The sequence below is a fragment of the Cyprinodon tularosa genome, unplaced genomic scaffold, assembly GCF_016077235.1.
Source record: "Cyprinodon tularosa strain WSP-4 unplaced genomic scaffold, ASM1607723v1 ctg643, whole genome shotgun sequence".
In the NCBI taxonomy this organism is placed as follows: Eukaryota; Metazoa; Chordata; class Actinopteri; order Cyprinodontiformes; family Cyprinodontidae; genus Cyprinodon; species Cyprinodon tularosa.
The window spans coordinates 738,273-765,748 of record NW_024039389.1 but is presented as its reverse complement, the minus strand read 5'-3'; the positions used below and the strand labels follow the sequence as shown (position 1 = coordinate 765,748).

The 27,476-nt window shown below is 38.5% G+C and overlaps 2 protein-coding genes across 3 annotated transcripts; one reads left to right on the top strand and one right to left on the bottom strand.

Annotated features, from left to right (window-relative positions):
• Window positions 1-8,264: 8,264 nt before the first annotated feature.
• Window positions 8,265-18,953, top strand: st6galnac6 (ST6 (alpha-N-acetyl-neuraminyl-2,3-beta-galactosyl-1,3)-N-acetylgalactosaminide alpha-2,6-sialyltransferase 6). Of its 2 annotated transcripts, none has more exons than XM_038308692.1 (6): window positions 8,265-8,320; window positions 8,612-8,682; window positions 15,392-15,586; window positions 15,783-16,195; window positions 16,279-16,386; window positions 17,042-18,953. In XM_038308692.1, exons 2-6 carry the CDS (start codon window positions 8,659-8,661, stop codon window positions 17,226-17,228), a joined length of 927 nt encoding a protein of 308 aa, XP_038164620.1. In that variant the 5' UTR covers window positions 8,265-8,320; window positions 8,612-8,658; the 3' UTR covers window positions 17,229-18,953. The 2 variants fall into 2 exon arrangements, with proteins under 2 accessions (XP_038164620.1, XP_038164621.1); XM_038308693.1 differs by lacking the exon at window positions 8,265-8,320 and adding an exon at window positions 8,359-8,470.
• Window positions 18,954-19,510: 557 nt separating this feature from the next.
• spout1 (SPOUT domain containing methyltransferase 1) lies at window positions 19,511-24,487 on the bottom strand. The gene is made up of 12 exons (XM_038308691.1): window positions 24,401-24,487; window positions 24,274-24,313; window positions 23,469-23,582; window positions 23,234-23,393; window positions 23,054-23,143; window positions 22,924-22,973; window positions 20,771-20,901; window positions 20,616-20,688; window positions 20,427-20,525; window positions 20,239-20,341; window positions 19,933-20,080; window positions 19,511-19,863 (listed from the first exon to the last, which is right to left on the bottom strand). The coding sequence occupies exons 1-12, from the start codon at window positions 24,446-24,448 to the stop codon at window positions 19,789-19,791; spliced, it is 1,131 nt and encodes a 376-aa protein (XP_038164619.1). The 5' UTR covers window positions 24,449-24,487; the 3' UTR covers window positions 19,511-19,788.
• Window positions 24,488-27,476: the final 2,989 nt, after the last annotated feature.

Sequence of the window (27,476 nt, the reverse complement as noted above, 5' to 3'; positions counted from 1 at the left end):
CTGTCGTTTTTGCAGTGTTCTCCTTTGAAAAATTCATGTGATGAAATATATTGCACCTTATATTGACGGGGGGAAATATTAACTCAAACATTTTTAAAGGCTAATGCACAGACACAGCATGAACGTATATGCCATTATGCATGCAGAATTTGCAAATAGCCCAATACTATAGCATTAACAGACATGTAATTGTAATTCAGTCTTGAGGTAAAATCTTTAAATCATATATAATATGTAATTACCATAACAGTGTAATCCATACATGCATATTACATGTACATCATCAATTTATGACATCATTATTATTATGCTCCATTGACACATTCATTTTATTGTAATTGGATTTGTATATGTTATAATACATGACTTTAAGACTTAATTGATTTTATAATGACTATGCAATGTGATGTGCAGTGAATAAATAGAGATCTGTGGGGTCAATAAGATATGGTGAATGCAGCAGTTAACTAGATGTAAGGAGTTAAAGGAGAACTCACAGCTTTTGAAAATTTATGCTACAGTTCAGCACCGAGTTGTGATTGTGAAAGAAGATTTAGTTTAACACTGTCACAGTTTTAGGAAGATCTTAAATTATCTGCTTTATGATGCTTGTGGTCCCCATGGGGTATCAGCAAAAATGCACTTGTAGATGATTCACATTTCTTTATTTAACTTTAATTGTTTTTTTTCCTATAATATAAACAAATGAAGAAATGAACTTACGATAGCTAGGCATTGAGCTCACTGGCAATTAGCACATGAAATAAAGAAAATGGCTTTGGGAATTATTATTAGGCTCTTTACAAAGGTTGCATGAACAATTAAAGCTGTAATTGGCTGCATAGTCACATTATCACGCACATGTCTCCATTGTATCCACAATGTCTGACACTCATCTGAAAATATTTCACGGTTCCATCTTTGCAATATTCCAATTAAATAAACCGTAAATTACTTTGGAATAAAGTTAACCAAAAAAACAGAACACTAGATGTGACCTTAACTTTAACTCAATTTTAAAAAGAACAAAGAAAATATTTAACCCTATGGCTCCAAAGAGACTTATCCCTTCGGGCAGAATATTACTCTATGAAGCTGAAGGAAGGACTAACCTATGCAGCTGTTTCTCTTGCTTTTGACTAAAATACATGCAAAGAAATTGATTGGACACTACGCATCATTATTTGGAAAAATAAAACTCATTACATTAAAAAATGAATAGTTATGATACAGCAGGTCTTAACTTTCTCAACTTTATGGCAATTAACAATAAATTTAAAGTGAACTGGAATAGAAATTGCCTACCTAACTTAATCTGGAATCTTATTCCCCACCACATGTTCTCTAAGATAGGTGGTCTTAAGTTTGTTTTGCTGTGTTAATATAACATTGATGGTATTCCTGTCGCTCTATAACTTTCATAAACAAGCCCTCCGGCCTGGTTGCTTATTTTCAAACATATTTATTTCCCCCTAATAGGTGTTTTTCTTGGAATAACAAAATATATGTCATAAGAAAAAAACTATCTGTTTTTTGAAAACTGGTTTAGGTATGATATCAAAGTGGTAAGTCAACTTTTGAAAGAAAAAGGGAACTTCTTCAATTAACAAGAATTTCTATATCATTTTAAGATGCATGTAAGCCCAAAACAGTTTGCTATTGTTTTTTATGCTATACCACCAGGTGTTATAATGTTTTTAAAGGTCAGACTTCTGTGTTCTCTGAAGGCCCAAGACCTCTATTTGATCCAACTGACACTTTTGTAGGTAGAATGTGATTTCAATCCAAATCTTCTAAAAATAACAAACATTAACACTTTATTCAAAGCAAACTGCATCTCAGTTCCTTATATAATTTCAGTCTGGTCTGGTCTGGTCTCAGAAATGTGCTGGAACAAAATGTGGACTCTACCCAATAAATATTGACTAATCAGCAAGGTTAAAGAAGTTTCTTTTAGGATCATTCACCGTTGTTACCCAGTATAGGCATTTTTGATTAAATATAAAAATGACATTGATACCACTTTCATTTTCTGCAACATTTACTTAGAGTCTGGCATCTATGGCAAGGTATTTGTTGCTTTATTCTAGACAATATTTATGACAATTTTGAACTTTATTTTAGAGATATTTTATTTCAATCACAAAACATAAATAAGAACTTTCTGGCCATTTCTTTTTATGCAATAATTTGCTACTGTTGACCAAGTTTTATATCCACAAATGTAAATCTACTATGAAAAAACCCTCATGCATCTCTTTTTTTAAAGAAAACAGCAACTTATTTTTCTACATTGTCCTCCTCCAACATCAAAAAAGCTATTAAAACTTTATCTTTATGCTCTAAAATCTACGTATTCATGTAATCCCCTTACATGCTACTATGTGTAGCTTTACTCTATTACTATTATTATGTGTACTTTTTATTTTATTTATTATTAGTATTTTTGTTCAAACCCACCCTTATTTATTTGTCTTTATGCAGAATGGGCTAATAGTGTTTATTTAAAAAAAAGAAAGCAAGAAATCCGATGTGCTCTTAACCTAACCAGCAAACAACCTGGCCTGTGATTGGCTGCTGTGACTGTTATAGTGAAACCCAAATAGCTTAAGTCCTTCGTCAGATTCACCTTGGCCATTTTAAAGGGCAAAATCACCCAAATTAAAGGTAAACCAATGGAAATGGCTGTTTCAACTAATCGATTGGAACCTGGTCATTTTGATCTGTTGGGAGTTCCAGTTGAAATGGAGGATGTCTGGAAGAATAGAATATGGTTAAAAGTGATCACATGATTCCGAAAATAAAATAAAACTTTAAATGATAAATTACATTATTTTTTTCTTTTCATTCAAAAACAGGGAAGGTCCAAAGAAAAATCAGTGTGGTTTGGTCATAGAAGATTGTTCTTTGAGTCTCTTTTAAATGAGCAAAGATAGTTTCAGTTTCAAATACACTTATGTACAGCATGTAGCATTTAGCAAGGTGCTCCATTTAGTCTTTTCCCATATCAAACTCTGATAGACTTATAATCCAAACGTGTTGGGTCTTCCTTCAACATACATTTTAAGCCATTTCTAACCTAGTAATGACATCCAAGCCCTATTAACTGTCAGAAACGGGACAGATGGAGCCAGTATTCAAGGTGAGACAGCCAGTAGGAAAGTTCAAAACGTTTATGAAAACAAAGCAGAACATAACAGAACAGAAACGGGCTGCTGAAGATCTGTGGACCTGCAGAGACTGCGGGAATGGGGGGCGGGGCATTGACACTCTCTGGTTAAACAGTTCAGTCCATTCCCTGCATGGAAGGCAAGATCCATCCAATGGACTGCCGAACGGGATCCAATGCAGAGCCGTCCAGGGTGTCCCCAATCAGAACAGCAAAAACAGAGAGCTGACAGTTCTGAGATCCAGGAGTCTTCAGCTCGACAAAGGGTTTAGATCCACACAGGAACAAACAGAAACGGGGTTCCAGGAATCCAAAGAGCTTTAAGGCAGGTTCAGAGTCAGATGGGACAACAGATGGGACAACAACAATAAAATACAATAACTATAAAGACTCGTACCAAAACTTAAATATCTCACAAATAAACTCAACAACTAGATCAACATTTTTTGCAAAACTAGAATCCCAGTTTTTTTTTTTGCATAAACAGAACCCCATATGTTGTGCCATATGCCATGATCAAACTTTTTGGACATTGGGAACGACTGTCTATATTTCATCTTGATAGGATGACCATAGGAGAACAAGCAGCTTTGGTGAATAACAGCTGGGGGACTTCTGCAGCTCCCCTTTACAGCCAAAGCAGTCACAGGCCAGTCACATGGAAGCCGCCAGAGGTGTGAGGTGTGAAAACCCCCCCCTCTCTGTGAGGACAGAGAAAACCAGAGAGCACACAGGATTCTCTCTCTTCTGCTCCAGCCTCTCTTTTCTTTTGCCTCCTCACTCTTTGGCTCATGCTCTCCTTGCCTCCTCTCCCTTGCCCAGGGAGATGGGGTCCGCCGTAGTGGAGATGCGGGCCCCAGGGGAACCAGACCCCCTGAACCATCAAAGATAAGTCAGAACCTTTCAGAACCAAACTGCTGCAAACAGACCTTTTGCAACACATTTCTCTTGAGTTTCAGAACTTACAGAGCCAGACTGGAGAGAAGGCCTAGCCTGTCTTGATGAACGACAAAGACAAAGAGGACCCATGCTGTGTGCCACTGAGACAAAGAACTCCTGCTGTGCCCTGACTGCAGAGCTGCAAAACTGGATGAAACTCAAGCTTTCCAAATGGACATGGAAAAAGGTTTGCAGGTCTGGCATGATTAGGGACCGAACAAGCAATATGTCTTTTGATGATGCTAATTAAATTGTCTGTTTACTGCTGAGTAAAGACAACGCTAATTGATGCCAAAGAATGGACTGCATGCTACGCTATGCTACAGGAATATGTGTTGAGCTGTTGCTAAAGCTTAGACAAGCTTTATTCACTAAGGATATAAACACTGATATAACATTAGTGTTCATGTGTTCCTCAAATGCTTGTTACATTTCCATTACCAAGTATGACCAAGAGTCATTTAATGGAATCCTGATGTCTATTCGCTGCTAGCTATTTCAAAGAGGGTAAAGAATCATTTAACTAAAGGTTTTTGGTTCTTGATTAAGCAAATCATTTAATAAAACATTATCTGGCCAAATAATGTTTTATTCACCTCATGGATTTGCATTGTGAATTGGTCTGAAAACATTCCAATTTCTTTAAAATTAGTGAAAAGCTAATTTGATCATATCCCAAATTATTCCAGCTAAACTATGGTTTTAAACAAAATCCATCTTAAACTGTAATATGTTTTTCAACCATTTTCCCCTTCCTCTTTGTACATAGTAGTTAGTTTAGTTTAGCTGAGTTTTACTAGTCTTAGTTGAGAGTGTTAAACTGAAATATGTTTGACTTGGAGCTGAATGATTTTTGTTAATAAACTCTTATATTTTGAACAGAAGTTGTTGTGAATTTATTCCATGTATGTGCAGAAATAACTGTTTGACCATGATTAGTGCTCGAATCACTCTTTCATCTATTGTTCTAATACACAGTTAGTAGGACTGTGTGTCATAAACACTATATAACAGCTGAAATAAAATCTGATTAAATAAGATATTTTACCCCCCCTACCGGAGAGGGCAATAAACATCTTAAAGTATCAGAAACATAAATTCCCAGCTGGCTGGGAATAGAAAAGAACAAAAAATCACAACACCATACCTTTACATAAAAATTACCCCTCGAAACACTACAAAACCTACACGTGGGGCCACACACACACACACTTACCCTCACACAGTTAGGTACCATTTTAGTTTTTGTTGCAGACCCTGGAACATTTCAGTGCGTTCTCCAACCTTGTTCCGGCTCTCCTAAACTCAGGTCTCAATCCGCATCCTCTTTCCTCTCTCCTTTCCCGCTCTCACCTTCTTCCTCCCATCATCCCCAACTCCGTTTTTTTTTTTTTCACAACTCCCCATTGAATTCATTTGTCCCTCAGATTACTGACTATCCTTTCTTATACTTGTACTCAGTCCGTAGAAAAACTTAGTCTGACAAGCAAAATTACACACATGGAAAAACAGTTTAAAATGTAAATTACAATGTAACTAATCACCCAGACTACACATTAGAAATAAACGATCAGAAAACACTGATACAAGACTTTCACTTGTATTTATCATACAAAGAATATACAGTAATTATGTATGTACTCAAAAATTTCAGTGCATGTTTATGTTTTTTCTTCTTTTTGTTTTTTTAGCCCGGGCTACACAACTGTATCTGCTTTTTTATTTATTTCTTTGAACACCTAGTGTTCTCTTTATGGCCCTGTCACAGTCTTTACCCAAACATACATTATATATGCTACTGTGGTAGGAAAAAGGATTAATTACAGTGATCTCTAACCACTAGGTCACCACTGCCACTCCCAAATAACTTTAGTGTAGAGCTGCAAACATTCATGTTGCTTACCTTCTCCATTCAAGGGAAACTGTGCCTTCCATTCAAGTAATGTCAAGTTCCATTATATATACCTATATGCAGTATTTCACAGTAATAATACTGAGAAATCCTTGCATTTTTACTGTGCTGCTGTAATATTACAGACCTTGTTGTGCAATTTTAGTGCAAAATATGCTCCAAAATCCAAGGAGACTTTAGTTTTGCTGGTATTCATTGGGATATTACTGAATATCTCAGTTATAAGTTACTGTAAAATAATACTGTTAATCCTTTTGGAAACCTGGTAATTTTGTTGGTGCTACATCAAGGACACTTTATTTATAAATAGGGTCATGGTTACAGGTACTAAACGTAAGTATTGTGTCCCTTTATATCATGATTATAACACATTGATACATGTCTAGATCTCTAATTTACATACTGTGTTCATATACCAGTTTGAGCATCTCAAATAATCCCTTACAGGGAAAAGGCATAATGAGAGTGTTATTGCTGTAAAATATTTATTACACATATGGTCATGGGTTCTGTATTACAATTTTTCAAAAGCTTGATTAAGTTTTACATCCTCATGCTTGTTATTTTGGTAATACACATTATTACACTGAACTGTAGTTTGAGATTATGCTATTCTGACTGTATCTGCTTTTTTATTTTTTTCTTTGAACACCTTGTGTTCTCTATATGGCCCTTTCACAGTTTTAACCCAAACATACATTATATCTGCTATTGTGGTAGGAAAAATACAGAAGAGGATTAGGGCCACTGAAAAAATATAAAAAGTTAACTGATTTTTATATTTTATTTCAGTATAATATGAGAAAAAAGTCAGAATTCTGACTTTAATCTCAGAATTCTGAATTTTTCTCACAATTCCGATTTTAATCTCAGAATTCTGACACCTAACATACATGTTATAATCAAGCCATAGCCATGTCTGTTTTAGAGACTAGCTTTCTTGTTTTAATCACCTTCTGCTCTTCCATCAATGAAATAGCAGCACCGATGACCCCTCGGGCACGTAAAAAGTTGCCTAATTGCGTTATTTTCCACCAATGTGTTACTGGCCCTCCCAAACAACTCACATCTTTGTCAGTGAAGCTGAGTGCTCACACAACTCTTCCTTCATGGTGACCATATACATTAAGATCCACAATTCTGAGATTAAAGTCAGAATTCTGAGAAAAAGTCAGAGATCTGAGATTAAAGTCAGAATTCTGAGAAAAAGTCAGAGATCTGAGATTAAAATCAGAATTCTGAGAAAAAGTCAGAGATCTGAGATTAAAGTCAGAGATCTGAGATTAAAGTCAGAGCTTTCTCTATAGTTATGCTGCTATAGGTTTAGAATTCTGGAGGACAAAGGGACCCCCATTTCATCATTCTAATTCATTCTGTCTCGATTCTCTATTCAGAATCTGTTAGTTCAATCTCTAACATTATGCTCTCTCTGCTTTTTCTAGTAGTAGCTTTGCCTCGTCTGTTCCTGTTTGGCTGTGACACCATCCTGGAGAGAATTATCAGCTGTGCTGCTTCCACCATCACCCTTGTTTATAGATGCTGGAGATCTGCCTGTTTTCCAGTGTAGTCCTGTTTCTCTGACCGTGACTGACTGAATGTGCTCTCTTCATCCTCTGGCATGGGTGCTGGCTTGGAGCTCGTCTGCCCGGCTGTGTGTTTCCTGGACGGGGCCGCCTTTTAGCTGCTTTTTGTATCTCTGCTTCTGTCTCCTTGAACCCCAGTGGGCCTCGGCAGATGGCCGCTCACACTGAGCCTGGTTCTGCTGGAGGTTTCTTCCTGTTAAAGGGATTTTTTTCCTCTCCACTGTTACTACAAGCATGCTTAGTGTGAGGGATTGCATTTTAGTCAATGCAATCAACTGGTTTTCCTTAGATTGAAAACTTTGAATCAATTTGACTGTATGATCTGGTTGATCTGTAAAGTGCCTTGAGATGACATGTGTTGTGAATTGGCGCTATATAAATAAACTGAATTGAATTCTGAGAATAAAGTCCGAATTCTGAGATTAAAATCAGAGTTCTATATTAAACTGAAATAAAGTTAAACTTTTTTTTTTCAGTGTCCCTAATGCTCTTCCGTATACAAAGGGTTAATTATAGTAGTATTTAATTTTAAAGATAACTTCGGAATAGTTTTTCTTCTATACTAAGAAAATGCTTCAAGTTTGAAAAAAAAAAACGGTAAGTTTGTGGCGCTTGTCGCGTGCTGCAGTAAGGGAGGCGGCGATGACGTCAGCACGTGGCGCAGGAAAAATGGGGTTCTCAAAGGGTTGACATCAAACGGCATAACACCATGATAAGGTAAGCCCGGTTTATCGGTGGGCTCTCATCAAACCGTTTCGCTCGAATAAGGTTTGTCATGATCGGATTTCTGTTGGCGGGCTGTTGATTTAAACAACTAACGGTAAAAACGGAACTGTAACTGCAGCCGACGAGCGGCTGCGCAAAATGGTGCGTCGGTGCCTAAATGTTTACATTGAGTGCCCAGTTAGTGTTGTTAGAATAGTGCTTTGAGTCCGAACAGAATACGCTCTTTTCAACGATATATAATGCAATATAATGTGATTATATAAACGTGTCTGTTGCTCACAGGTGATGACAGACAGTGACTGCTGCTGCTCTAGTTCTCATCGGAAAGAATGGTGCTCAGGATCAATGGCAAGGTATGAGAATCATAATCAGCTGTGACCAATTAACTGCTAATTATCACCACAGCTGATATAGCCTGGTTTATAATGAGGATAATATTCAGGATCTATAAACATCAAGTCGTTTTAAACCTGGTTGTATATTAAAATGTTGTGGTGGTTAACACAGGCTGATCAAATAACCAGAAATTCCCTGTCTGTGACAGGGCGTTTCTTATTACCATATATTCAGTGGAGGAGCAGGAACATTTTTCAGGCAGGGAACAATGTGCACTGAGGGTCAGTCCTCACTTATAACACTGTACCAACAGGAAACCTCCATATCAAATAAAGCAGTTTAGACCACATTTATATAAATCCCTCACTAATGAATCTATTTACACATTTTTACAACTTTTAGTAGTATTTATATTTTATTAATGCTATATTTATATAAATAAACCATGTGTTACAGGTTCCAAGTAGAGGACCGTGGTAGCAAATTTAAAATATCCTGAAAGACAGATGAAATAAAAGGAGACTCAAGCAGAGCAGCTTTCTATGTTTTCTCCCAAATTGCATTTGGTTTATTTATTCAGACAAAAAAACACAAAATATCAATGCATTGATTGTTTTGTTCAAGTTCCAGTGTGGTGTACAATATGTAAAGCAATAATATATAAATATATAGCCTAATAGTATATAGCAATCTTATCCCCAATGCATACATACACTTCATACAAAACATTGCCATATTACCATGTACCAAAATAACAGAAATATCACATATAATATTGTTTATATTCACATTCTAACATATTACTTATCCAAGCCCACTGTGGCTTAATAGCATACTTTAACAAGGCTATATTGTAATTAAAGATGTAACTATATAGCTGCCTAGCGAATACTGGACAAACACATTCCAACTTCATTTAATTACTGACAAAGGCAACAAGACATAAGAATCACTTTAAATCACTTAAACTAAACAGCAATGATTGTTTACAAAATTATTTGTAAACCCTGTGTGTGTGTGTACTAATTCATACTTGTCAACATAACCACATAAACGAGTGTCGGAGCTCAAGATGCCACGCTACATGAACATGGACCCAACCGTTCAGAGCAGCCCACCCCAGCCAGCTGCCCCTATCAACTGCAAACTTTCTATTTACAATTTTATTGTTCAAGTATAAACAACACTACAATCAGTTATCAAACAGACATTAAGAAAAAGGGTAATACTCCAACAAGTTAAGATGGACAGTTTACCTATTACTGACCCGAAAGGCAGATGAAATAAAAGGAGACTCAGGCACAGCAGCTTTCTATGTATTCTCCCAAGAGCGAGCGGAGCTCCGTTCCCATAGCAACCGGAACATATCTGCTTGTGCCACATATTGTAGCGACAGTGTAAATATATATACATAGATATCATATTTATTTAATAATAAACAGACAAGCAATGTGGTCACCTGTTTTGGGTGCGCCACACATGCGTTAATGGGGAAGTACATCCCCGCCCCACATTCTGACCAAATAGTTTTATTCATCCACAGACAGCCAGCTACCTGTGCAGGCTGATATTAACATTTCTTAGTGCTTTAATGGTGGTTTAAACTTTAGATGTTTTCATCAGAAATATAATCTTTATCTTTTTTAGATAAAGTATTAGGCAACGTTAAGATGCTTTTGTCATGATGCGTGGTTGGTTTGCTAGCCCAAGGATGCAGAACTCACAGACTCGGATGAAGGATCAGTCCAATATTTATTAAAGAACACAGGGAACCTGCCCTGGAAGGCAGAGAGGACAGAAAACAGGTTAAACTCAGGGAACAAAAACTAAACTGAAAACTCACGGGTTCGCTGGTTCAGACAGGCAGAGAAGCACAGGTAACGGACATGGCAAGGCGTGGCAAAACATGGCTAGGAAACACAAGGCTGAACATGGCTGTGGGTAACACATGCTACATGGCTTGGGAACAGATGGCTACGATCCGGCTCCGAGTGGAGCTGTGACACAGCTTATATGGGGAGAGGTTAATGAGCAGAGCTGATGGGAAACAGCTGTGCGCTGAGAACCAGCTCCCAGGGAAGGATCCATATCGCCCTCTGGAGGGCAAACCCCTGGATCCAAACAGAAACAGAAGCCAAACAGAATGGGATCCACACCGCCCTCTGGAGGGCAAACCTTGGATCCCAACAGTACCCCCCCCTCAAGGGCGGATACCAGACGCCCAAAAACAAAAAACCATAAACAAAAACAACCCACTTAGGGCGAACAGAGGGGGAAACAGGCACGGAGGGCCAGGCACAAAAAACAGATCAGAGTCCAAAAATCAAAACAACCCACCCGGGGTGGGCGAGGACAGGAAAGTCTCAGGGGACCGGCCGTGGGGCCGGGTAGCAAGGCTTAGTTTCAGGGGGCCGGCCGTGGGGCCGGGTAGCAAGGCTTAGTCTCTGGTGGCCGGCCGTGGGGCCGGTGGAAAGGCAGAGTCTCAGGTGGCCGGCCGTGTGACCGGCAGCAGGACAGAGTCTCAGGTGGCCGGCCGTGTGACCGGCGTCTCAGAAGCTGCAGGGGCCATGGAAGAGGACGCCTTCTCTGCTGCAGCAGGAAGCGCGGAGGAGGACGCTGTTTCTGCTGCTGTAGGAAGCTCCGAGTTGGACGCCGTCTCTGCTGCTGCGGGGAGCAACGAGGGGAACGCCGTCTCAGCTGCTGCGGGGAGCGTCGAGGAGGTCGCCGACTCAGCTGCTGCGGGAAGCGTCGAGGAGGACGCCGTCTCTGCAGTAAACTCCGGGGAGGACGCCGTTTCTGCTGCTGCCGGAAGCTCCGAGTAGGACGCCGTCTCTGCAGTAAACTCCGGGGAGGACGCCGTTTCTGCTGCTGCAGGAAGCTCCGAGTAGGACGCCGTCTCAGCTTCAGCGACACAGCAAAAGGCTCAGCAGCAACCGACGACTGCAGCCCAGGAGGAGACTCAGAGGAAAGCGTCGACAGCAGCTCAGGAGGAGGCTCAGGGGAAGCCGCCGACTGCAGCTCCGCCCCTGGAGCAGGGGAGACCACCGACTGTGGCTCCACAGGAAACCAGGAGGCTGCAGATTGCGGCTCCGGATCAGGAACAGAAAAGGCCGCCCATTGCGGCTTCACATCAGGAACAGGAGAGCCCGCTGGTTGCGGCTCCCGGTCAGGAACAGAGGAAGCCGCCCATTGCGGCTCCGCATCAGGAGCTGGGGAAACCACTGACTGTGGTTCCACAGGAGGAGGCTCAGAGTAAACCGCCGACTGCGGCTCCACCCCAGAAGCTGGGGAGACCATCGATTGTGGCTCCACAGGTAGACAGGTGGCGGCCGGTCGCGGTTCCGGATCAGAGACTGAGGAGGCCGCCCATTGCGGCTTCGAATCAGGAGCAGGGATCCCTAGACGCCCCCTCATCTCCTGCACAAAACGAATCCACTCCTCATCGACTCGTCTCAGCTCCGTCTCCACCTCTCGAAGGTAATTCCCTAAACTCCGGTGCATCCGCCTCCTTAAGAGCTGCTCAGGGGTCTCTGGAAGGCACGAAGCGGGCTCAGGGGCTAAGGAGGCCAATAACTCATGGTAGTGTTGCAGCTGTGCCTCCCACTTGGGAGGCAGCAGACTGCGCCGAGCGGGCCCCACCAGGTGAGCGTGGGTGGAGTCTGCTGGGCTAGCTTGTTGGCCGGATCGTTCTGTCATGATGTGTGGTTGGTTTGCTAGCCCAAGGATGCAGAACTCACAGACTCGGATGAAGGATCAGTCCAATATTTATTAAAGAACACAGGGAACCTGCCCTGGAAGGCAGAGAGGACAGAAAACAGGTTAAACTCAGGGAACAAAAACTAAACTGAAAACTCACGGGTTCGCTGGTTCAGACAGGCAGAGAAGCACAGGTAACGGACATGGCAAGGCGTGGCAAAACATGGCTAGGAAACACAAGGCTGAACATGGCTGTGGGTAACACATGCTACATGGCTTGGGAACAGATGGCTACGATCCGGCTCCGAGTGGAGCTGTGACACAGCTTATATGGGGAGAGGTTAATGAGCAGAGCTGATGGGAAACAGCTGTGCGCTGAGAACCAGCTCCCAGGGAAGGATCCATATCGCCCTCTGGAGGGCAAACCCCTGGATCCAAACAGAAACAGAAGCCAAACAGAATGGGATCCACACCGCCCTCTGGAGGGCAAACCTTGGATCCCAACAGCTTTTTGCTTTCCGGAGATGATCTAATTTGGTAAGGCCTGATATAAGGCATTTGCACTCTCTCTCTCTCTCTCTCTCTCTATATATATATATATATATATATATATATATATATATAGAGAGAGAGAGAGAGAGAGAGAGAGAGAAATCACGATTAATCGATTAGTAGAATAATCAGCAACTAATTTATTACTTGATTAACCGTTAACTGGAGTATAGAGACTCTAAAATGTGCCTTTAGGTGACAGAACAACCAACTTAGAGCAGTAATTATACCAAAATTGTAAAACAAAAACAAAAAAAAGGAAATATTTTAGCCTTTAAGAGAAAAAAAAAGAAGACCCATCAATATGCTCTATTCAGAACTCCTCAAGTGGAAAAGCTTTAGCTGGGTTTATTTTGTAATAAGTCTGCTTTAAGATTTAACCAGAATATGCATACAGGCAGTGAATATGAATCCATACAGTATATACATGGGTTTAAACTTGTAAGATGTCATGATCTACCAGTTAAATTATTTTCTTAGATCATGGGCCTCCAGTTACTATCCAAGACTTTAAACGCTCGTGCTTTAAATAAGATTGATGAGATATTAAAATAAGTTGAACCACCAGTACCATCCTCCCAGAAGTGATCAGAAATGTAAAACACTCTTTAGAACAGGGGCGCCCAACCTTTTTTAACCAAGATCTACTTTTGAAGTTGATGGCATGCCGAGATCTACCAAGCATAACACAAGGGATGGGCAGTATTTGTTTTTTATTTGCAAAGGTGGAGAATAAACAGTAAGTCCAACAAATGAGGAAATTAACAATTGTGTCAAAAAATAGGTTGCAAAAACAGAACTTAACAATCTCATGAGACCTTCACACCATATCTCACTCACTCACTCTCACTCAGACACACCAAAACTACAGAAAAGAGCAGTCAAGATCTCCAGACAAAGGCTGTGCAGTCAAAAAATTTAAATAAACCAATTGATACATACACACAGTTCAGTAGAGATGGAAAAAAAAAAAAAAAAAAAACGTTAGAACTGTAAATTTACAGTCATATGTTTATATCACTATATAAAAATTTTTAACTACTTTTCAAGGCTGTACTTAAAAAAAAAGATGAAATTGTTCAGTGAGCTGTTCCAAACTAAATTTCTTTTTATTTTACACTTGTGTAAACAAAATGACAAATACAATCTATCTAAGTCTAAGATAATTTCAAACCAAGAAGAAGGAGAAGGGAAGTCCACTATTTCAGAATGCTAAACTTCACTGGGCATTGGCAGAGAAACTGGCAGATGGATTAAAATTCAACAGGAAAACAGATAAAAATAGGAAAATACTAAGTACAAACTATGTGGATGTCAAGATGTAACATACAGCAGAATGGGTTGTTGACTGTTTCAGAAACTCTTTAATTTCAGGCAAAAGTTCCAACAATCTTTTGAGGAATCTGCCACAACTCAGCCACCTGACGTCTGTGTGCAGCAGCAGATCAGTGTGGTCTCCACCTGCCTCGAGCTTTGCACGGAATAAACGTCTCTGAAAACTCCTGGCCCGATAAGAGCAAGCGATCTTCATCACAACGTCCATGACGTGCTTCATATTTAAAATATTGCCACACAGCTGTTCTGTTCTGATTAGTGTTTTTTAAAACTTTTCTTTGTCATAGCCATAAATAGGTCTACATTGTAAAACTTCTCGCAATCAACTGAAACACCGCGCACGATCGACTGGTAGACCACGATCGACTGGTTGGGCACCCCTGAAATAGGAGAAGTTGCAAAACTCTCTTAAAGTGAGCATTTAAAAAAGCACCTACTACAAATATAATTAAATAATTTTTTTTGCCAAGATGGTGTGAAAAAACAAAGAAGCTGATTTTTTTTTATGGTCAAAGAGTACAGATATTAAGTATAAATATCTAAACTTTAAAGACAATAAATCAAGTATAAAATAAACACTAAGTATATATATATGTGCAGCCATTTTTAACCCAACATTAACTGGATGTTTCTTCTGCATTTAAATAGAAAATAAATCCAATGAAAATATAAACAATGTGAATAGAAATCAGGATCTGCTAAATAAAGAATATCCAATGCAGATATGACAGTTTTTAAATTTGTTTTATTTGTTTTTTTATAGCTCAAAATAAATTTGTGCATTTGTATTTTTACTTTTAGTCTTCTGCTGTACATGATTAGGTATTCGAACTTGGAAAAATAAAGCCCTTGAATCTTTTATAAAGTTTTCCTCAAACCACTTAGGAAAGCCAGCAAACATGTGGCAGAAGAGACTCCGATCAGAATAGAGCAAAACTGATTTCAAAACAAGCCTCCATCTGATAGCTGAGGCTGCCCTACACGGTAAACCTGGTGCCGTGCCACACTTTTCTGATATTTTTGTCTAAATCAGAAACAAAAAAACTAATTGAGGCTAAAATCTTGTCTAGTGAAATGAAAAAATGGGAAGAACAGTATTTTTTGGTTTAGATTTATCTTTAACTGCTGTTGTTTACACTTCAGGGTCAACAGAGCCACAGGTTGGTGATCTTCTTTGCCGTCTTCATCCTGACAACACTCCTCATCCTCTATGGCTCTAACAACAGCAATGATGGGTCCTACATCCCCTTCAACATAGCCCTCATTCGCGCCACCAAGACTACAGACCTGAAGAAGTGGTCTGGGAGAGATGGCTACATGCCACTTTATGGTAGCAAAGTAAGCTGCCCAACACAACAACTGGGATTTTAAAAGATAGTGGTGGAATGGATACATTCACATCTCTGTATGTGAAATGGGAGCAAAAGCCCTTTTCATCAGCTCTAGCCAAACTAGCAATGAATTAGCAAAAACCAACGGATTAGATCGTTTTATGTATATCTAATAAAAGGTTTGTGTTTTATGTGTCTCTCAGAGTATGACCCTCCACTGTCATAACTGTGCGCTGGTGACAAGCTCCAGTCACGTCCTTGGTAGCCAGGCGGGGAGCGAGGTGGACCAAACAGAGTGTGTGATCCGGATGAACGACGCTCCCACATCCGGTTACGAGTCCGACGTCGGCAACCGAACCACTGTCAGGGTGGTGGCCCACGCCAGTGTCTTCAGGGTGATAAAGAGGCCTAATGAGTATCTGCAGCGTACGGACAGCAACTCCACCATCATCTTCTGGGGTCCACCGAATAAGATCGGGAAGGATGCGAAGGGAACCTTGTTCAGACTACTCCAGAGGGTCAGCATGACTTACAGCAACCTGTCGTTCTTCAGTATTTCACCCAACAAAATGCGAAAATTCGACAACCTGTTTACTAGAGAGACAGGGCGGGACAGGTGAGTATGGTGGGACACTGATCAGCCCTTTTCTATAGTGACTCTTTTAATGACTGACTCTTTTTGTTTTCCTTCCTTCTAAGACAAAAGTCTCACTCTTGGTTGAGCACTGGCTGGTTCACCATGGTCATAGCCATTGAGATGTGTGATAATATTAAAGTATATGGGATGGTCCCACCAAATTACTGCGGGTGAGTATAAAGATTGCACATACTGAATATTAACCTGTTGTTTTTTTTTATGTTCTACATTAGATTAAAAATGTTACAATGTTACCAGCCTTTATTTATAGTATACAAAACTATTGTTTTTTTAAAGCCAGCCTGTAGTCTGAACGCTACTTGTCTCTTAATCCTTTTAGTTTCTTTTTTTTTTTTCTTTTTGCTCTGCCATGCTTAATTTTAGATTTTTCCTTTCTTTTCACCCCATCCATCAGAGAAATGCTTACTTTCTTGGCTTCATTTTGTTCTTATTTGCTAACTCCGCGCATATCAGCCACGTATACTTGTTATGGCAAATAAGTATACATGTATTAAACTAAAAACAAGTGTATACAAAACATAGAAAGCCAACAGGGTGCCAGAATCTAATTGGAGAGCCATTGTTTGCAATCAGAGTGAGCTATGTAAGAGGACCCTCTTAGATTTTTAGTTATGAACACCTTAATGAAGCCAAAGATCGTCCCTAAAAGAATGGGAGGTTTGTAGCGGAACATGGTGGTGCGTGAAGTGTCTAATAGTTTAGTTTACCAGCCAGTTTCTAGGGATTATTATTGATGAAAACTGATAAGCAGGTCGTTTCTCATTGAACTATCACCTAATGGTACTGTTATTGTTATAATTCCAGGAAAAAAACAGCTTCCAAGAAGATGCCCTATCACTACTACAAACCCAGGGGGTCTGATGAATGTCTAATGTACATCCAGAATGAAAGCGGTCGTAGGGGGAATCACCACCGCTTCATCACAGAGAAGCAGGTGTTTGCTCGCTGGGCCAAGCAGTACAACATCACTTTCACTAACCCCAAATGGTGAGAGAGCGGACAGAAAGCTTAAAGACAAGCACCATGGATTCACGTTAATTATATCTCAAAATGAGAAGACAGAAATGCTTTCTTCCAGTGACAATGGGGTGGAAGTATATGGAAAATCTTCATCTGGACTACATGATAAGGAAGGTGTGTGGAAATGTTTCTGAAATTATTATACTTGAGTTCTGTCCAGTTTACACATTAAGGGTGTGGATGTGTTATGTAAGGGTTTTATTTAAGATTTTATTTTTTCCCCAGGTTGAAATGATTTTTACAAAAGCTTTCAAGTTTTTTGGAAAGCAAATGTTTGGGTGCCCAGGTTTTAATGTTAGCTAATTTTGCCCTAATCCACATACGGTCAAACAATTGTACATAAAAGCATTTGTAACTGTTATAATATTGCCTGGAAAAGTGGATTCTTTATTTAATAAAAAATTGATTAGGTCCCTTCTAATTACAGTTAAGCAGGTTTGCTATTCTATTTGATTATGTTTTTATTTTTTTTACATGGTATTTAGGGCAAGACGAGAAGCTAAAACTTTTTGTTTTAGAAAAAAGAGATAGGTTATGTTGTAATATTTAAGACCGTGTTAAAAGAAAAATCTAATTCTGAATAGATTTCCATAATCTTAACCAAACATGGATTTAAAAAGGAACGCATTTTCCTCTGTCCTTACAGCCTTGATGAGCCATCGTTACCATACATCAGCTTGTATCAATATGTTTCGTAAATACTCAGCCATGTAATTCAGGCACAAGCTTAAACAATGATTTTTAATACTGACAATCCAATTTGAGATTGGAAGGAATTGATTCTAAAGGTTGCTAATCAGAACTGAATCATCACCCATTTCCAGTTAATTTCATTCCAACCTGGGAAAAAACTGTCAAATAAAAGCCCAAGATAAATCATGCCAGTTATGTGTGTAATTGTCCTCACATAGTGGATGCTGACTTGAGTCTTGCGAATAGAAAGACTTCACCTGAAGGTGTTTCCTCTACATTTGTATTATGTACTTGAATGTTTTGTTTTGTTCCATGTTGGATTACATTATCAAGTGTCTTATCAATCCCCTACAGAGAGATCATATTCTAGAACAGCAGGTTTTTATTTCAGCCTACAGGTCATAGTGAGGCCTTATGAAGGAGGATGTGGCTCACTGCAGCATTTTAAACCTGGACAGCAGGATTAATCTGCAGTTTAAAAAAACTAGCTAATCAGCTTGAATACTTCCCACAATGGAGCACTAATGCATCTGCTGAAACTAAGTGTGCATGCATTAGAGCTGCAAACAGAATACACCTCATCCAGATTTATTTAAGTGCTTTAACAGATTTTAACAAATCAAAAGGTTTAGCTGAAGGAATGCATTTTCTAACCATATTGCCTTTTGATGTAACTTGGGTTCATCCTTTCAGTTTTATTTTTGGAGATCCAGCCGTTCACTGCTGGAAATAATTGATGTGATTAATCTTTTTTTTGTCTGGTATCATTTATCAAAAATCCAATGCCCACGTTTTCTATGAAGATGAGAAAAATTTTAATAACAGAACTGAGGACTGAATAAGTTCAACATCTAAAGCAGAAGAGAGACATTTCATGTATGTGGCTGTTAAAGAGCAGCATTTCCAACCACTGTAAATTATGTTTGTACAAAGGAGATTATATCCATAATAAAAGGATGTGGTGCATAATATTCTAGCTTCTCCTGCCTGCACCTAAGTTTAAGTGTTCTCTTCTTTCTTGACAAATGGTTTCCATTACAGATCACCTCCAAACCGTAAGTTTCCTTCCAAACTGAAAACAAATCAATTCAATAATTGACAGTAATTTGCTGTCGGATGCCTTGAAAAAGTGTTCAAACTCTTGGATTTATCAACCCTTAGTGTGGAGTTTTATGTGATTAATACAAAGTAGCTGTTGATTGTGAAACAGAAGGAAAATAAAATCTATCAATTCCTTTGTAATTTATTAATCCTGAGAATAACCTGAAAGGTGATTCTCTGCTGGTCTTTTATACCTTCAGTTTCCTCTCTGATTTGCTGCATATTTACTGCACCTTCATCTTTCCATCAATTTAGATTGAACTACATAAGACCTCAATGCAAATTAAAGATACTTTTCAAGTTATTTGCAAGAACTTAAAATCATTTCTTCTACACCATTATGCCCTATTCTCTTTTTTGTTTATAGCACAAAATATATAAAGATCAGCCGTTTCATAATTAAATAAAATGTATAAGGAGTATGAGAGCTTTAGCAAGGCAGAATGAAAAGCTAATGGCTCACCTTTGAAGCTGATATTTAATACTTTTATTAAATATCTTATTTTAATACAGTTCATCAGAACAATGTTTTTCCAGAGACAGATGACATGATAAATCTAACAGGTTCATTTGTATTCAAACATGTACAGTGACTTCAGACACTAAAAGGAGAATGTATAAAAGGGACAAAAATATTTTACTGACAACTTATTGAGTTAATGGATATTTACAAATCATTCTCAAACATTTATAGGTCGTAGTAAGTCTAATTATTAAACTGCTTACTGACTTTTTCTTTAACTACTGGAAATATCAGAAAAAGCAGCCGTGATCTTCGGCCTCAGCGCCGCCATGGAGATCAGTATGGCCTCCTGTTAACAAAAGTAATGAGGGATTTATCACAGTGGGCAAAACTTTCAAATCATAAATCATCATCTTACCTCAGTTCTGATGGTCCTGCTGCCTTGACTGGGACACGTATTAAGGTAGAGATCAAATAAGATGCAGGGGTCGCTCACATCTAGGTTCTGGTCTGCATCCAGGCTGGCTTCCAAACCCTGGAGACCTCCAAAAACCACCAAAAGGTGCCTAAAGAGTGGACACATTAAACTGGTAGCAAACACCTTGGCTATAAGCTTCTCTTCAGATGCTTGATGCCTCAGGTTGCATGCAAGCATGAAGACTTTAAAGCACTTTGCTGCCTGACACCAGGACCTAATCGTTTAATGAGCTTTCATTCAACCTACTTGAATGGTGAGAGCGTGACTTGGTCCACGCTGCTGCCTCTCTCTGAGGTGCCAACAGTCAGGTCATACCCTTCCTTAAATGGACTCTCTGTGAAAACCGTACCTGCATTGGCAGAAACAACCAGCTGTGAGTTTTTTTCCAATATTTTGGAGTTGCATGGCAACGAGGCAGAAAACTGTACACATACTCAGACATGATGCCAGGCGGACTGTGTACCCCCAGTACAGACCACCCTCTGTTCTGGGCACATGAGGAGCCACGACGACGCCTTTATATAGTCTGCTGTCTGGACACACACATAGAAACACATTCTACAGGATGCGTTTTCCTGCAGTAGATGAATCATGGACAACAGACACCAAGAGGAGAAAACTACCTTGATTCTGTGTCTTATTGAGCTTCACTGTAACTCGTAGATCCGGCTGCAGTTGTTTATCTATCCGGACGTCCTGGTGATTGGATTTAAACACTGTCAATTTTGTTTGATCTAACAAGTTCAGAACAGACTAAAAATAGTGGCGCTATAGTCACCTTCCTCATTCCACAGTTCACCACTGAGCCCTTTCCTTGTTTGGGAGGCTTGTTGAGGACCCTTCCTTCCCGGTATTCAGACTCTTCGTCCATCCTCATGTGATGAGGACTGTCTAGAGGGTTGAGCAAACCTGGCAGAAAATAAAATAAACTAACTTGAAACTGCTTTCCTTTCACTTTCATGACATAAAAACCTTTATATGTGACTGAAAAAGTTGCTTCTAGAGCAGATTTCATCACTAGTATATCAGAGGTTTAACAAACAAAAAAAGAACAGCTAATCTGATAAAGACACCATCTCTCCTCCCTAATATGATTATTTTACATTAAGACTGGGTAATATGACCTCAAATCAATATCATGATAAATTGGGCAGTTTTACCTCAATAATAAATGCACGATAAACACTCCGGCTTTCTATCAGAAATAAAGGCATGTACAGGAAATGCGACTGATCTCTTTACAGTTTATTAATTGAGTCTTGTATCGATTCAGGTTTAAAGATTCAACAATGTCTCATTAAACAGTAAAAATGTATTTAAATATTTTTTTTGCAAAGGTAATGGAGCCTTTTGTACATCTTTGAACTCAACAGCTTGGTTGTACTGTAGGTGGTGGAGGTTGGATGCGTTACTTTAGGTAGTCTCGACAGTTTTCAGACAAGCTTTGCATTTCGTGTTTTTTTTAATTCAATTGAATTCAGTTTATTTATATAGCGCCAATTCACAACACGTCACCTCAAGGCACTTTATAATTCACCCGGATCATACAATCAAATTGTTTCAAAGTTTTATATATGAGGAAAACCAGTTGATTGCATCGACTCATTGACTCAAAGGCAATCCCTCTCACTAAGCGTGCTTGTAGCAACAGTGGAGAGGAAAAACTCCCTTTTAACAGGAATCCCGACATAGAGAAAGAAGCAGAGATAAAATAGGTAGATGTAAAACAGCTTCAGAGGCGGTCCTGTCTAGGAAACACACATCCAGGCAGACGGGCTCCGAGCCAGCTCCCACGTCAGAGGATGATCAACGTCTAAACCGTAATTTTGGTGCCATCAAACTGAGAGTGCAGTGAGAACAATGTGCACCGTTTAAACTTTCACACCATCAAACAAAACTGGTCTGCTGCTCTTGACTTCTTCTCTGCACGCTCAGCTTTATCTCTGCTGTCATTTGGCTCCACAGGATTAACTGATGCAATTTATTTTACAGCTGCTAGACACTTCTTCCCCGGGCTCATCTACTATTCTTTTTGTTTGTGCTTCTGACTGGATCGGTGGGGTTACTTAATTGCACACATGGTGCAATTTCTTAAAGGGGAAGGAGATACCAGCTACCAGCACACACAGAAAAAACAGCAGATTTAAGTTTATTTCTTTTAGCAGCATGGGAGAATTGTTGCCCGTCGTCGTGGTGAATAAAAATCCAGTTTATCGCCCAGGCCTACTTCAAATTCTAGACATTAGAAAGAAATGTAAATTCTATACAAGTGTGGAACAATATTGGATTTCTAGACTTTACTAATGTGTAATCACTCTTATCTCTCCATTTCTACATCAATTTTTCATTATATTATCTCTTCTTTAATCCATTCAGACATATCCAAACTAAGGCTGGGCAACATGGATTAAAAAAACCTTATCTCCAACCTATTTCCTACCAAAACCAACAGATTCTTTTTCTGCCTTAAATCTAATAAAAAGATATATTACATAAATAAAATTTTTTTTCAAGAGAGATTTTATCTCAATATCCCATTCAGGAGGTGTCCTTAATTGAACAGGCAATGCAATTCTATCTGTGAAAATGTTGGTTGAACAATGTTTCACAACAAACAACGAAAATATAACGAACTGAGAACTTAGCCAACCTGAAATGGAAATCTAAGAAATTTCAACATGAAAAATATGCAGGTGCTACAAAAGGTTTTAAACTATAAAGAACCTGATGGCTTAAAAGAACAACAAAGAACTTGATTGGAGCACTGGTATTTATCTAGTTACTGGTTTTATAACTATTCTAAGGTTCTGAAGGCTTTTTTGTATATCATATTTCTGTAAAAAAAAAAAAAAAAGGAATCAAAGTGCTCTTAAAGAGCAGCAGGAAACATTGTGTATAAATCAGTAAAAATTACCACGGCTTTAAAATTACCTGCATATTGTAAATCTTTGTGCATCGGGAAAAACCTCTTGCGCAGATACCTGGTGGAGAGCAGAAGCTCAGAGTGACAAGCTGAAGTGCTGGACAGCGACTGTAAAGATGATGACCTGATGATGCTTACTGCGGACACTCCATGTACTGAAGTATTCTGGCGAGCTGGATACACGCATGACCTCTCTTTCCCACACCTTTAAATTCTCCTTCGACGCTCCTGGGGAAAAAAATAAATAAATAAAACAAAATCAACCAGAACTCAGTTTAAATATTTAGCATCAAGCTTTTTTTCCCCCTCACCACTTACTTGACATCTTCACCTTGCTCGTCGAATACGACTATTTCATCCACATTGAAGACGACGCAGGCTCGGGCGATCTGTCCCGCTAGGTATGTTCTGAGCTCAGGAGACTGAGCGTTGTCCAGGACGGAGCCCGGCAGGGCAACGCTGACCGTGTAAGCTCGACCTGAACACAGGCGACCATCTTAGCTAACTTGAGCTAACAACAGCTCCAGCAGACCATCAGTAAATGATGAGTTACCTTTCTTACTCTGGCTTTCCTCCTGTTGGGCTCTCTCTGCATCCTCTCGCTGTTTCTGCTTCTCCAACTGTTTGATAAGTTTAGCCTTTTTCCACTGCTTACGTTTCTCTTTTACTGTAAAGAAAATATACATCATGACCAATGATATGAATGCTGACATTTTAAATGAAGCTTTATTGATTGCAGTTTGTGCATCAGATACACTTTTCTCATCTCCTTTCACACATATTTAGGTAGGAATATCAGAAATTTATTTTATACTTGATTGAACAAATGGCAACTCCTGAAGCCGATGTGTTTCTAACTTAATTATAATCATTTTAATGATAAATATTGTATATGAATGTTCTTAAAGTAAAATGGAAGACTTAAACAGCCATTTATGCCTAAACTGTATTCTCTTTCTAATGACAACATACTCTTGTGCTCTCAACAATAGGAAAGCATTCAATAAATATATGTTTGAGCTCATTTTTGGAAAATATAAACCTTATTGAAAGCGTTCGAGTTGAGTAGCTGTAGGTCCATCAGCCACCACCCTTAGAGCGTCCCCACCAACTTTAATCACCCTTGCATCAAATAGCTCTCAGCTCACACGCTGTTGGTATCTATCTGTAGGACTTAGTTGGGTTTAAATGTGTTGGGTTTACACAATGATATTTTAACTCACTATGTTTCACCAATGTTGTAGTAATGCAGATTACCCAAATCCTCAGTCATTAATAGGTGTACCCATATACTCCAAGACTAGTAAAACCTGTGGCCAGTGGACATGCAGCTGTTAGCTTAGTTAGCTTCTACTCACTTTCTGCTTTCCTTTTCTTCCAAGGAATCTGATCCCCGCTCTGAAATAACGAATAGATGCATTAAGAAATAAAAAAAATAATACAGAAACACACACATAGATGCGTTTTATTATATTAGAGTAGCACCTGAGAAGACGCAGGTTTAGGTTTTGTCGCTGCACTGTCGGCCGACATTTTTCCAGAAACCAACAGGTGGGTTTATTTACTTCTTCTTCTTCTTATGGGATTTTATGGCGGTTGGCAGACTTGTGAATTGTGCATTACCGCCACCAACTGATATGGAGTATAACAAGAAAACAGGAAACGATTCACCCCCCCAAAAAAAAAAAAAAAAAAAAAAAAAAAAAAAAAAAAAAAAAAAAAAAAAAAAAAAAAAAACCTGTGTAACTTAAACCAACATAATACTAAATCACATTTGCCCATATAATTTTAATTTACTCTAGGTCATCTTAACTCTGCCAGTTTCTGATGGTCCCATCGGTCCTCCCATCATACTTCCAACCATCTCCCAGTTCAAATCTTTAATGTCCAGATATTTTTCTGCAGCCTTCACTATTATTTTGATTTTTTCCGTTTTTTTTGTTGTCTGTGCAGTACAATTAATAACTTCTACCATGAAAAGAACAAAATTTGTCTTTTTAACAATAAGTGAGTCTTCATCAATTTTTAGAGATTTCTCTAGAGGTTTGGAATTTGCTGTGTGTTGAACTGTAGGTTTGGGTTTTTCTGACTGAGATGGGATCCTTTTTGCAGCTTCAGCGTAGGTTATTCCGAGCTCAAATTTCATTTTTTTAATTTCCTCAGACCTTTTGCTTGCTTCACAGCCGCGATAGGCAGCAGTATGTTCTCCACCACAATTACAGCATTTTATTTTAGCTTCTTTTCCACATTTTCCGTACTCATGTTCTCCTGCACACCTTCCACACCTCTGTTTCCCTTTACAAACTGCTGCAATGTGACCGAATTTTTGGCATTTGAAACATCTCAATGGTGGAGGATTGTAGATTTTGACATTATAGCTTATGTAACCGATGAATACTTTGCTTGGTAATTGCTCTTCTTCGAATTTAATTAGCACAGATAAACTGTCAGATCTTTCTCCGTTTCTTGTTGTTTTTAACCGTTTTACTTCTTTTACTTTTGCACCTCTTATGTTTTCCAGAATCTCTTTTTCAGAAATTTTTAGAGGAACTCCTCCAATGACTCCCCTGCTGAACTTTTTGTTCTCCATTAAGCTGCACTGAACTCTTATCCCGTCAATTTTGTTGATCCGTATTGCTTTGCCTTGCTGGGCGCTGTCTCTGCAGATAATTAGCAGGTCTCCACTGTACAGAATTCTGGCACCTCTGACTTCTCCGACAAGTTTATTGATGGTTTTTGTTAAGTGAACCGGATTCCAATTTGTAAAAGAGTCTGCCTGATTAACGACTTTGAATATGACTTTGAATTCATTTTGTTGTGCTGTGGAATGTATGGAATGATCATCACTGGATTGTTCTGAACTAGATTCCCCTTGAACTGATCTCTGTTTTTTCCGCTTTTTCTCATTTTTTGATGTTGCTATCTTCCAACCTTCATTGTCACTATTTCCCTCTTCCATCCCACAAGAATCGCTTCCTGTTTCCTCACTACTCACGGCCCAAGACATTTCTCCATAAGCAGCTTCAAAACACGCGCCATGCACCAAACGACCATCCACATGCCAGGGTTTATTTACTTCTACGTTCTTCTTTTTTTATGGCGGTTGGCAAGCAACTTATTGATGCGCATTACCACCATCTACTGGAATGGAGCGTGGAACGGGATGCTATATATATACATTCTCCCACAAAACAAAAATAAATAAATGAAATGAAAAATTATAATAATTAAGTTAATAAATCTTATATTATATTTATATTCTTAAGGTAATTCATAAAAAAAAAAAACCATTTAGAAGTAGAAAGTTTGGCCATAAGGATATTTAATTGCAATTTATTTTCTTGTAATCAACTAGCAAGAACAGAATATTTAGAACAGACTAAGAAAACATGTTTTATTGTCTCTTCTTGAAAGCAAAAATCACAATTTCCTGTTGGATGTTTTCCCATTTTAAATAATATACTATTTAACACTGTATGATCAAAACGTAATCTGGATATATTGGTTTCCTCTTTTCTATTTCTTCCTGTTCTCCTCATTCTAGCAAGTTTTCTTTGAATTCTGTAAAGCCCCCTTCCAGTTCTATCAATATTAAAATACTTTCAATTGAAAAAAACAAAATCTTTGATTTTCTTAAGATGAAGTCAGTAAACGATGTAAACATATAACATTAAAATTTAGATGAAAATGTTAATGAGGGTGCTTATTAGGATTTATAGACATATTCTAAGTACGGTGAACTAATAGTCAATTTGAATTTCATTTTAATTCAGATAACTTAAATGATAACCGAGAGGAACAGGATGGCAGAGCAATAAAATAAAACAAGTATGAGATGAAAATGGTGTCACATGTCTGAAACCTTTCTTCTGCTCCATAATTCTTCATTATTTGATAAGGAAGAGCAAAAGATCAAATATTCTTTTGGTAGCTGCATTATGTTTATAGATGCGCTTATAAACAGTTTATATTTTTGTTTCATTTTTGAAATGCATATATCTGTATAGTTGAATGTGATTTCACACTACATGTGTAGGTTATATTATTAAAACCCTATAAAAACCCTTTTTATAGTAATATCCACCTGTATATTATATTCAGTACATATCCAGCTGTAAATTTAGTTCATAACAGTAGTGATCTATATATTATATTCATTATTTATAATGGTGTTCATCTCTATACTGATTCAGTAGAAACCCATGTCCTATATTTATGGAACCATTATTTATCCTGCACTTGCTGCTATTGCACTTCTGGTTAGACCTAAACTGCATTTCGTTGCCTTGTACCTGTACCTGTGTAATGACTATAAAGTTGAATCTAATCTAATCTAAGCTAATCTATTCTAATCTGATCTAATCTAAAGCTATTCGATCATTGGATAGTGTGTTTGTACATACTTGTACATACAGTATATGCAAATTATCAAATTCATGTTAGCTATGAACAAAAAGCAAAATATGAATTTTATGTTGCCTGTTATTTTGCCAATTTATGTGATTTTGCTAGAGTAGAAAGATCTGTGGAGTTATTAAATTGGTTCAATAACGTAGTTCTA

Coding starts and splice junctions, on each gene's coding strand:
- spout1 (XM_038308691.1), bottom strand. CDS start 24,448: ATGTCGGCCGACAGTGCAGCGACAAAACCTAAACCTGCGTCTTCTCAG. Junction 23,144..23,233: donor GAGCAAGGTGAAGATGTCAA/GTAAGTGGTGAG, acceptor TTTTTTCCCCAG/GAGCGTCGAAGGAGAATTTA. Junction 19,864..19,932: donor GCAGGACCATCAGAACTGAG/GTAAGATGATGA, acceptor TTTTGTTAACAG/GAGGCCATACTGATCTCCAT.
- st6galnac6 (XM_038308692.1), top strand. CDS start 8,659: ATGGTGCTCAGGATCAATGGCAAG. Junction 8,683..15,391: donor TGCTCAGGATCAATGGCAAG/GTATGAGAATCA, acceptor TTTACACTTCAG/GGTCAACAGAGCCACAGGTT. Junction 15,587..15,782: donor TGCCACTTTATGGTAGCAAA/GTAAGCTGCCCA, acceptor TGTGTCTCTCAG/AGTATGACCCTCCACTGTCA.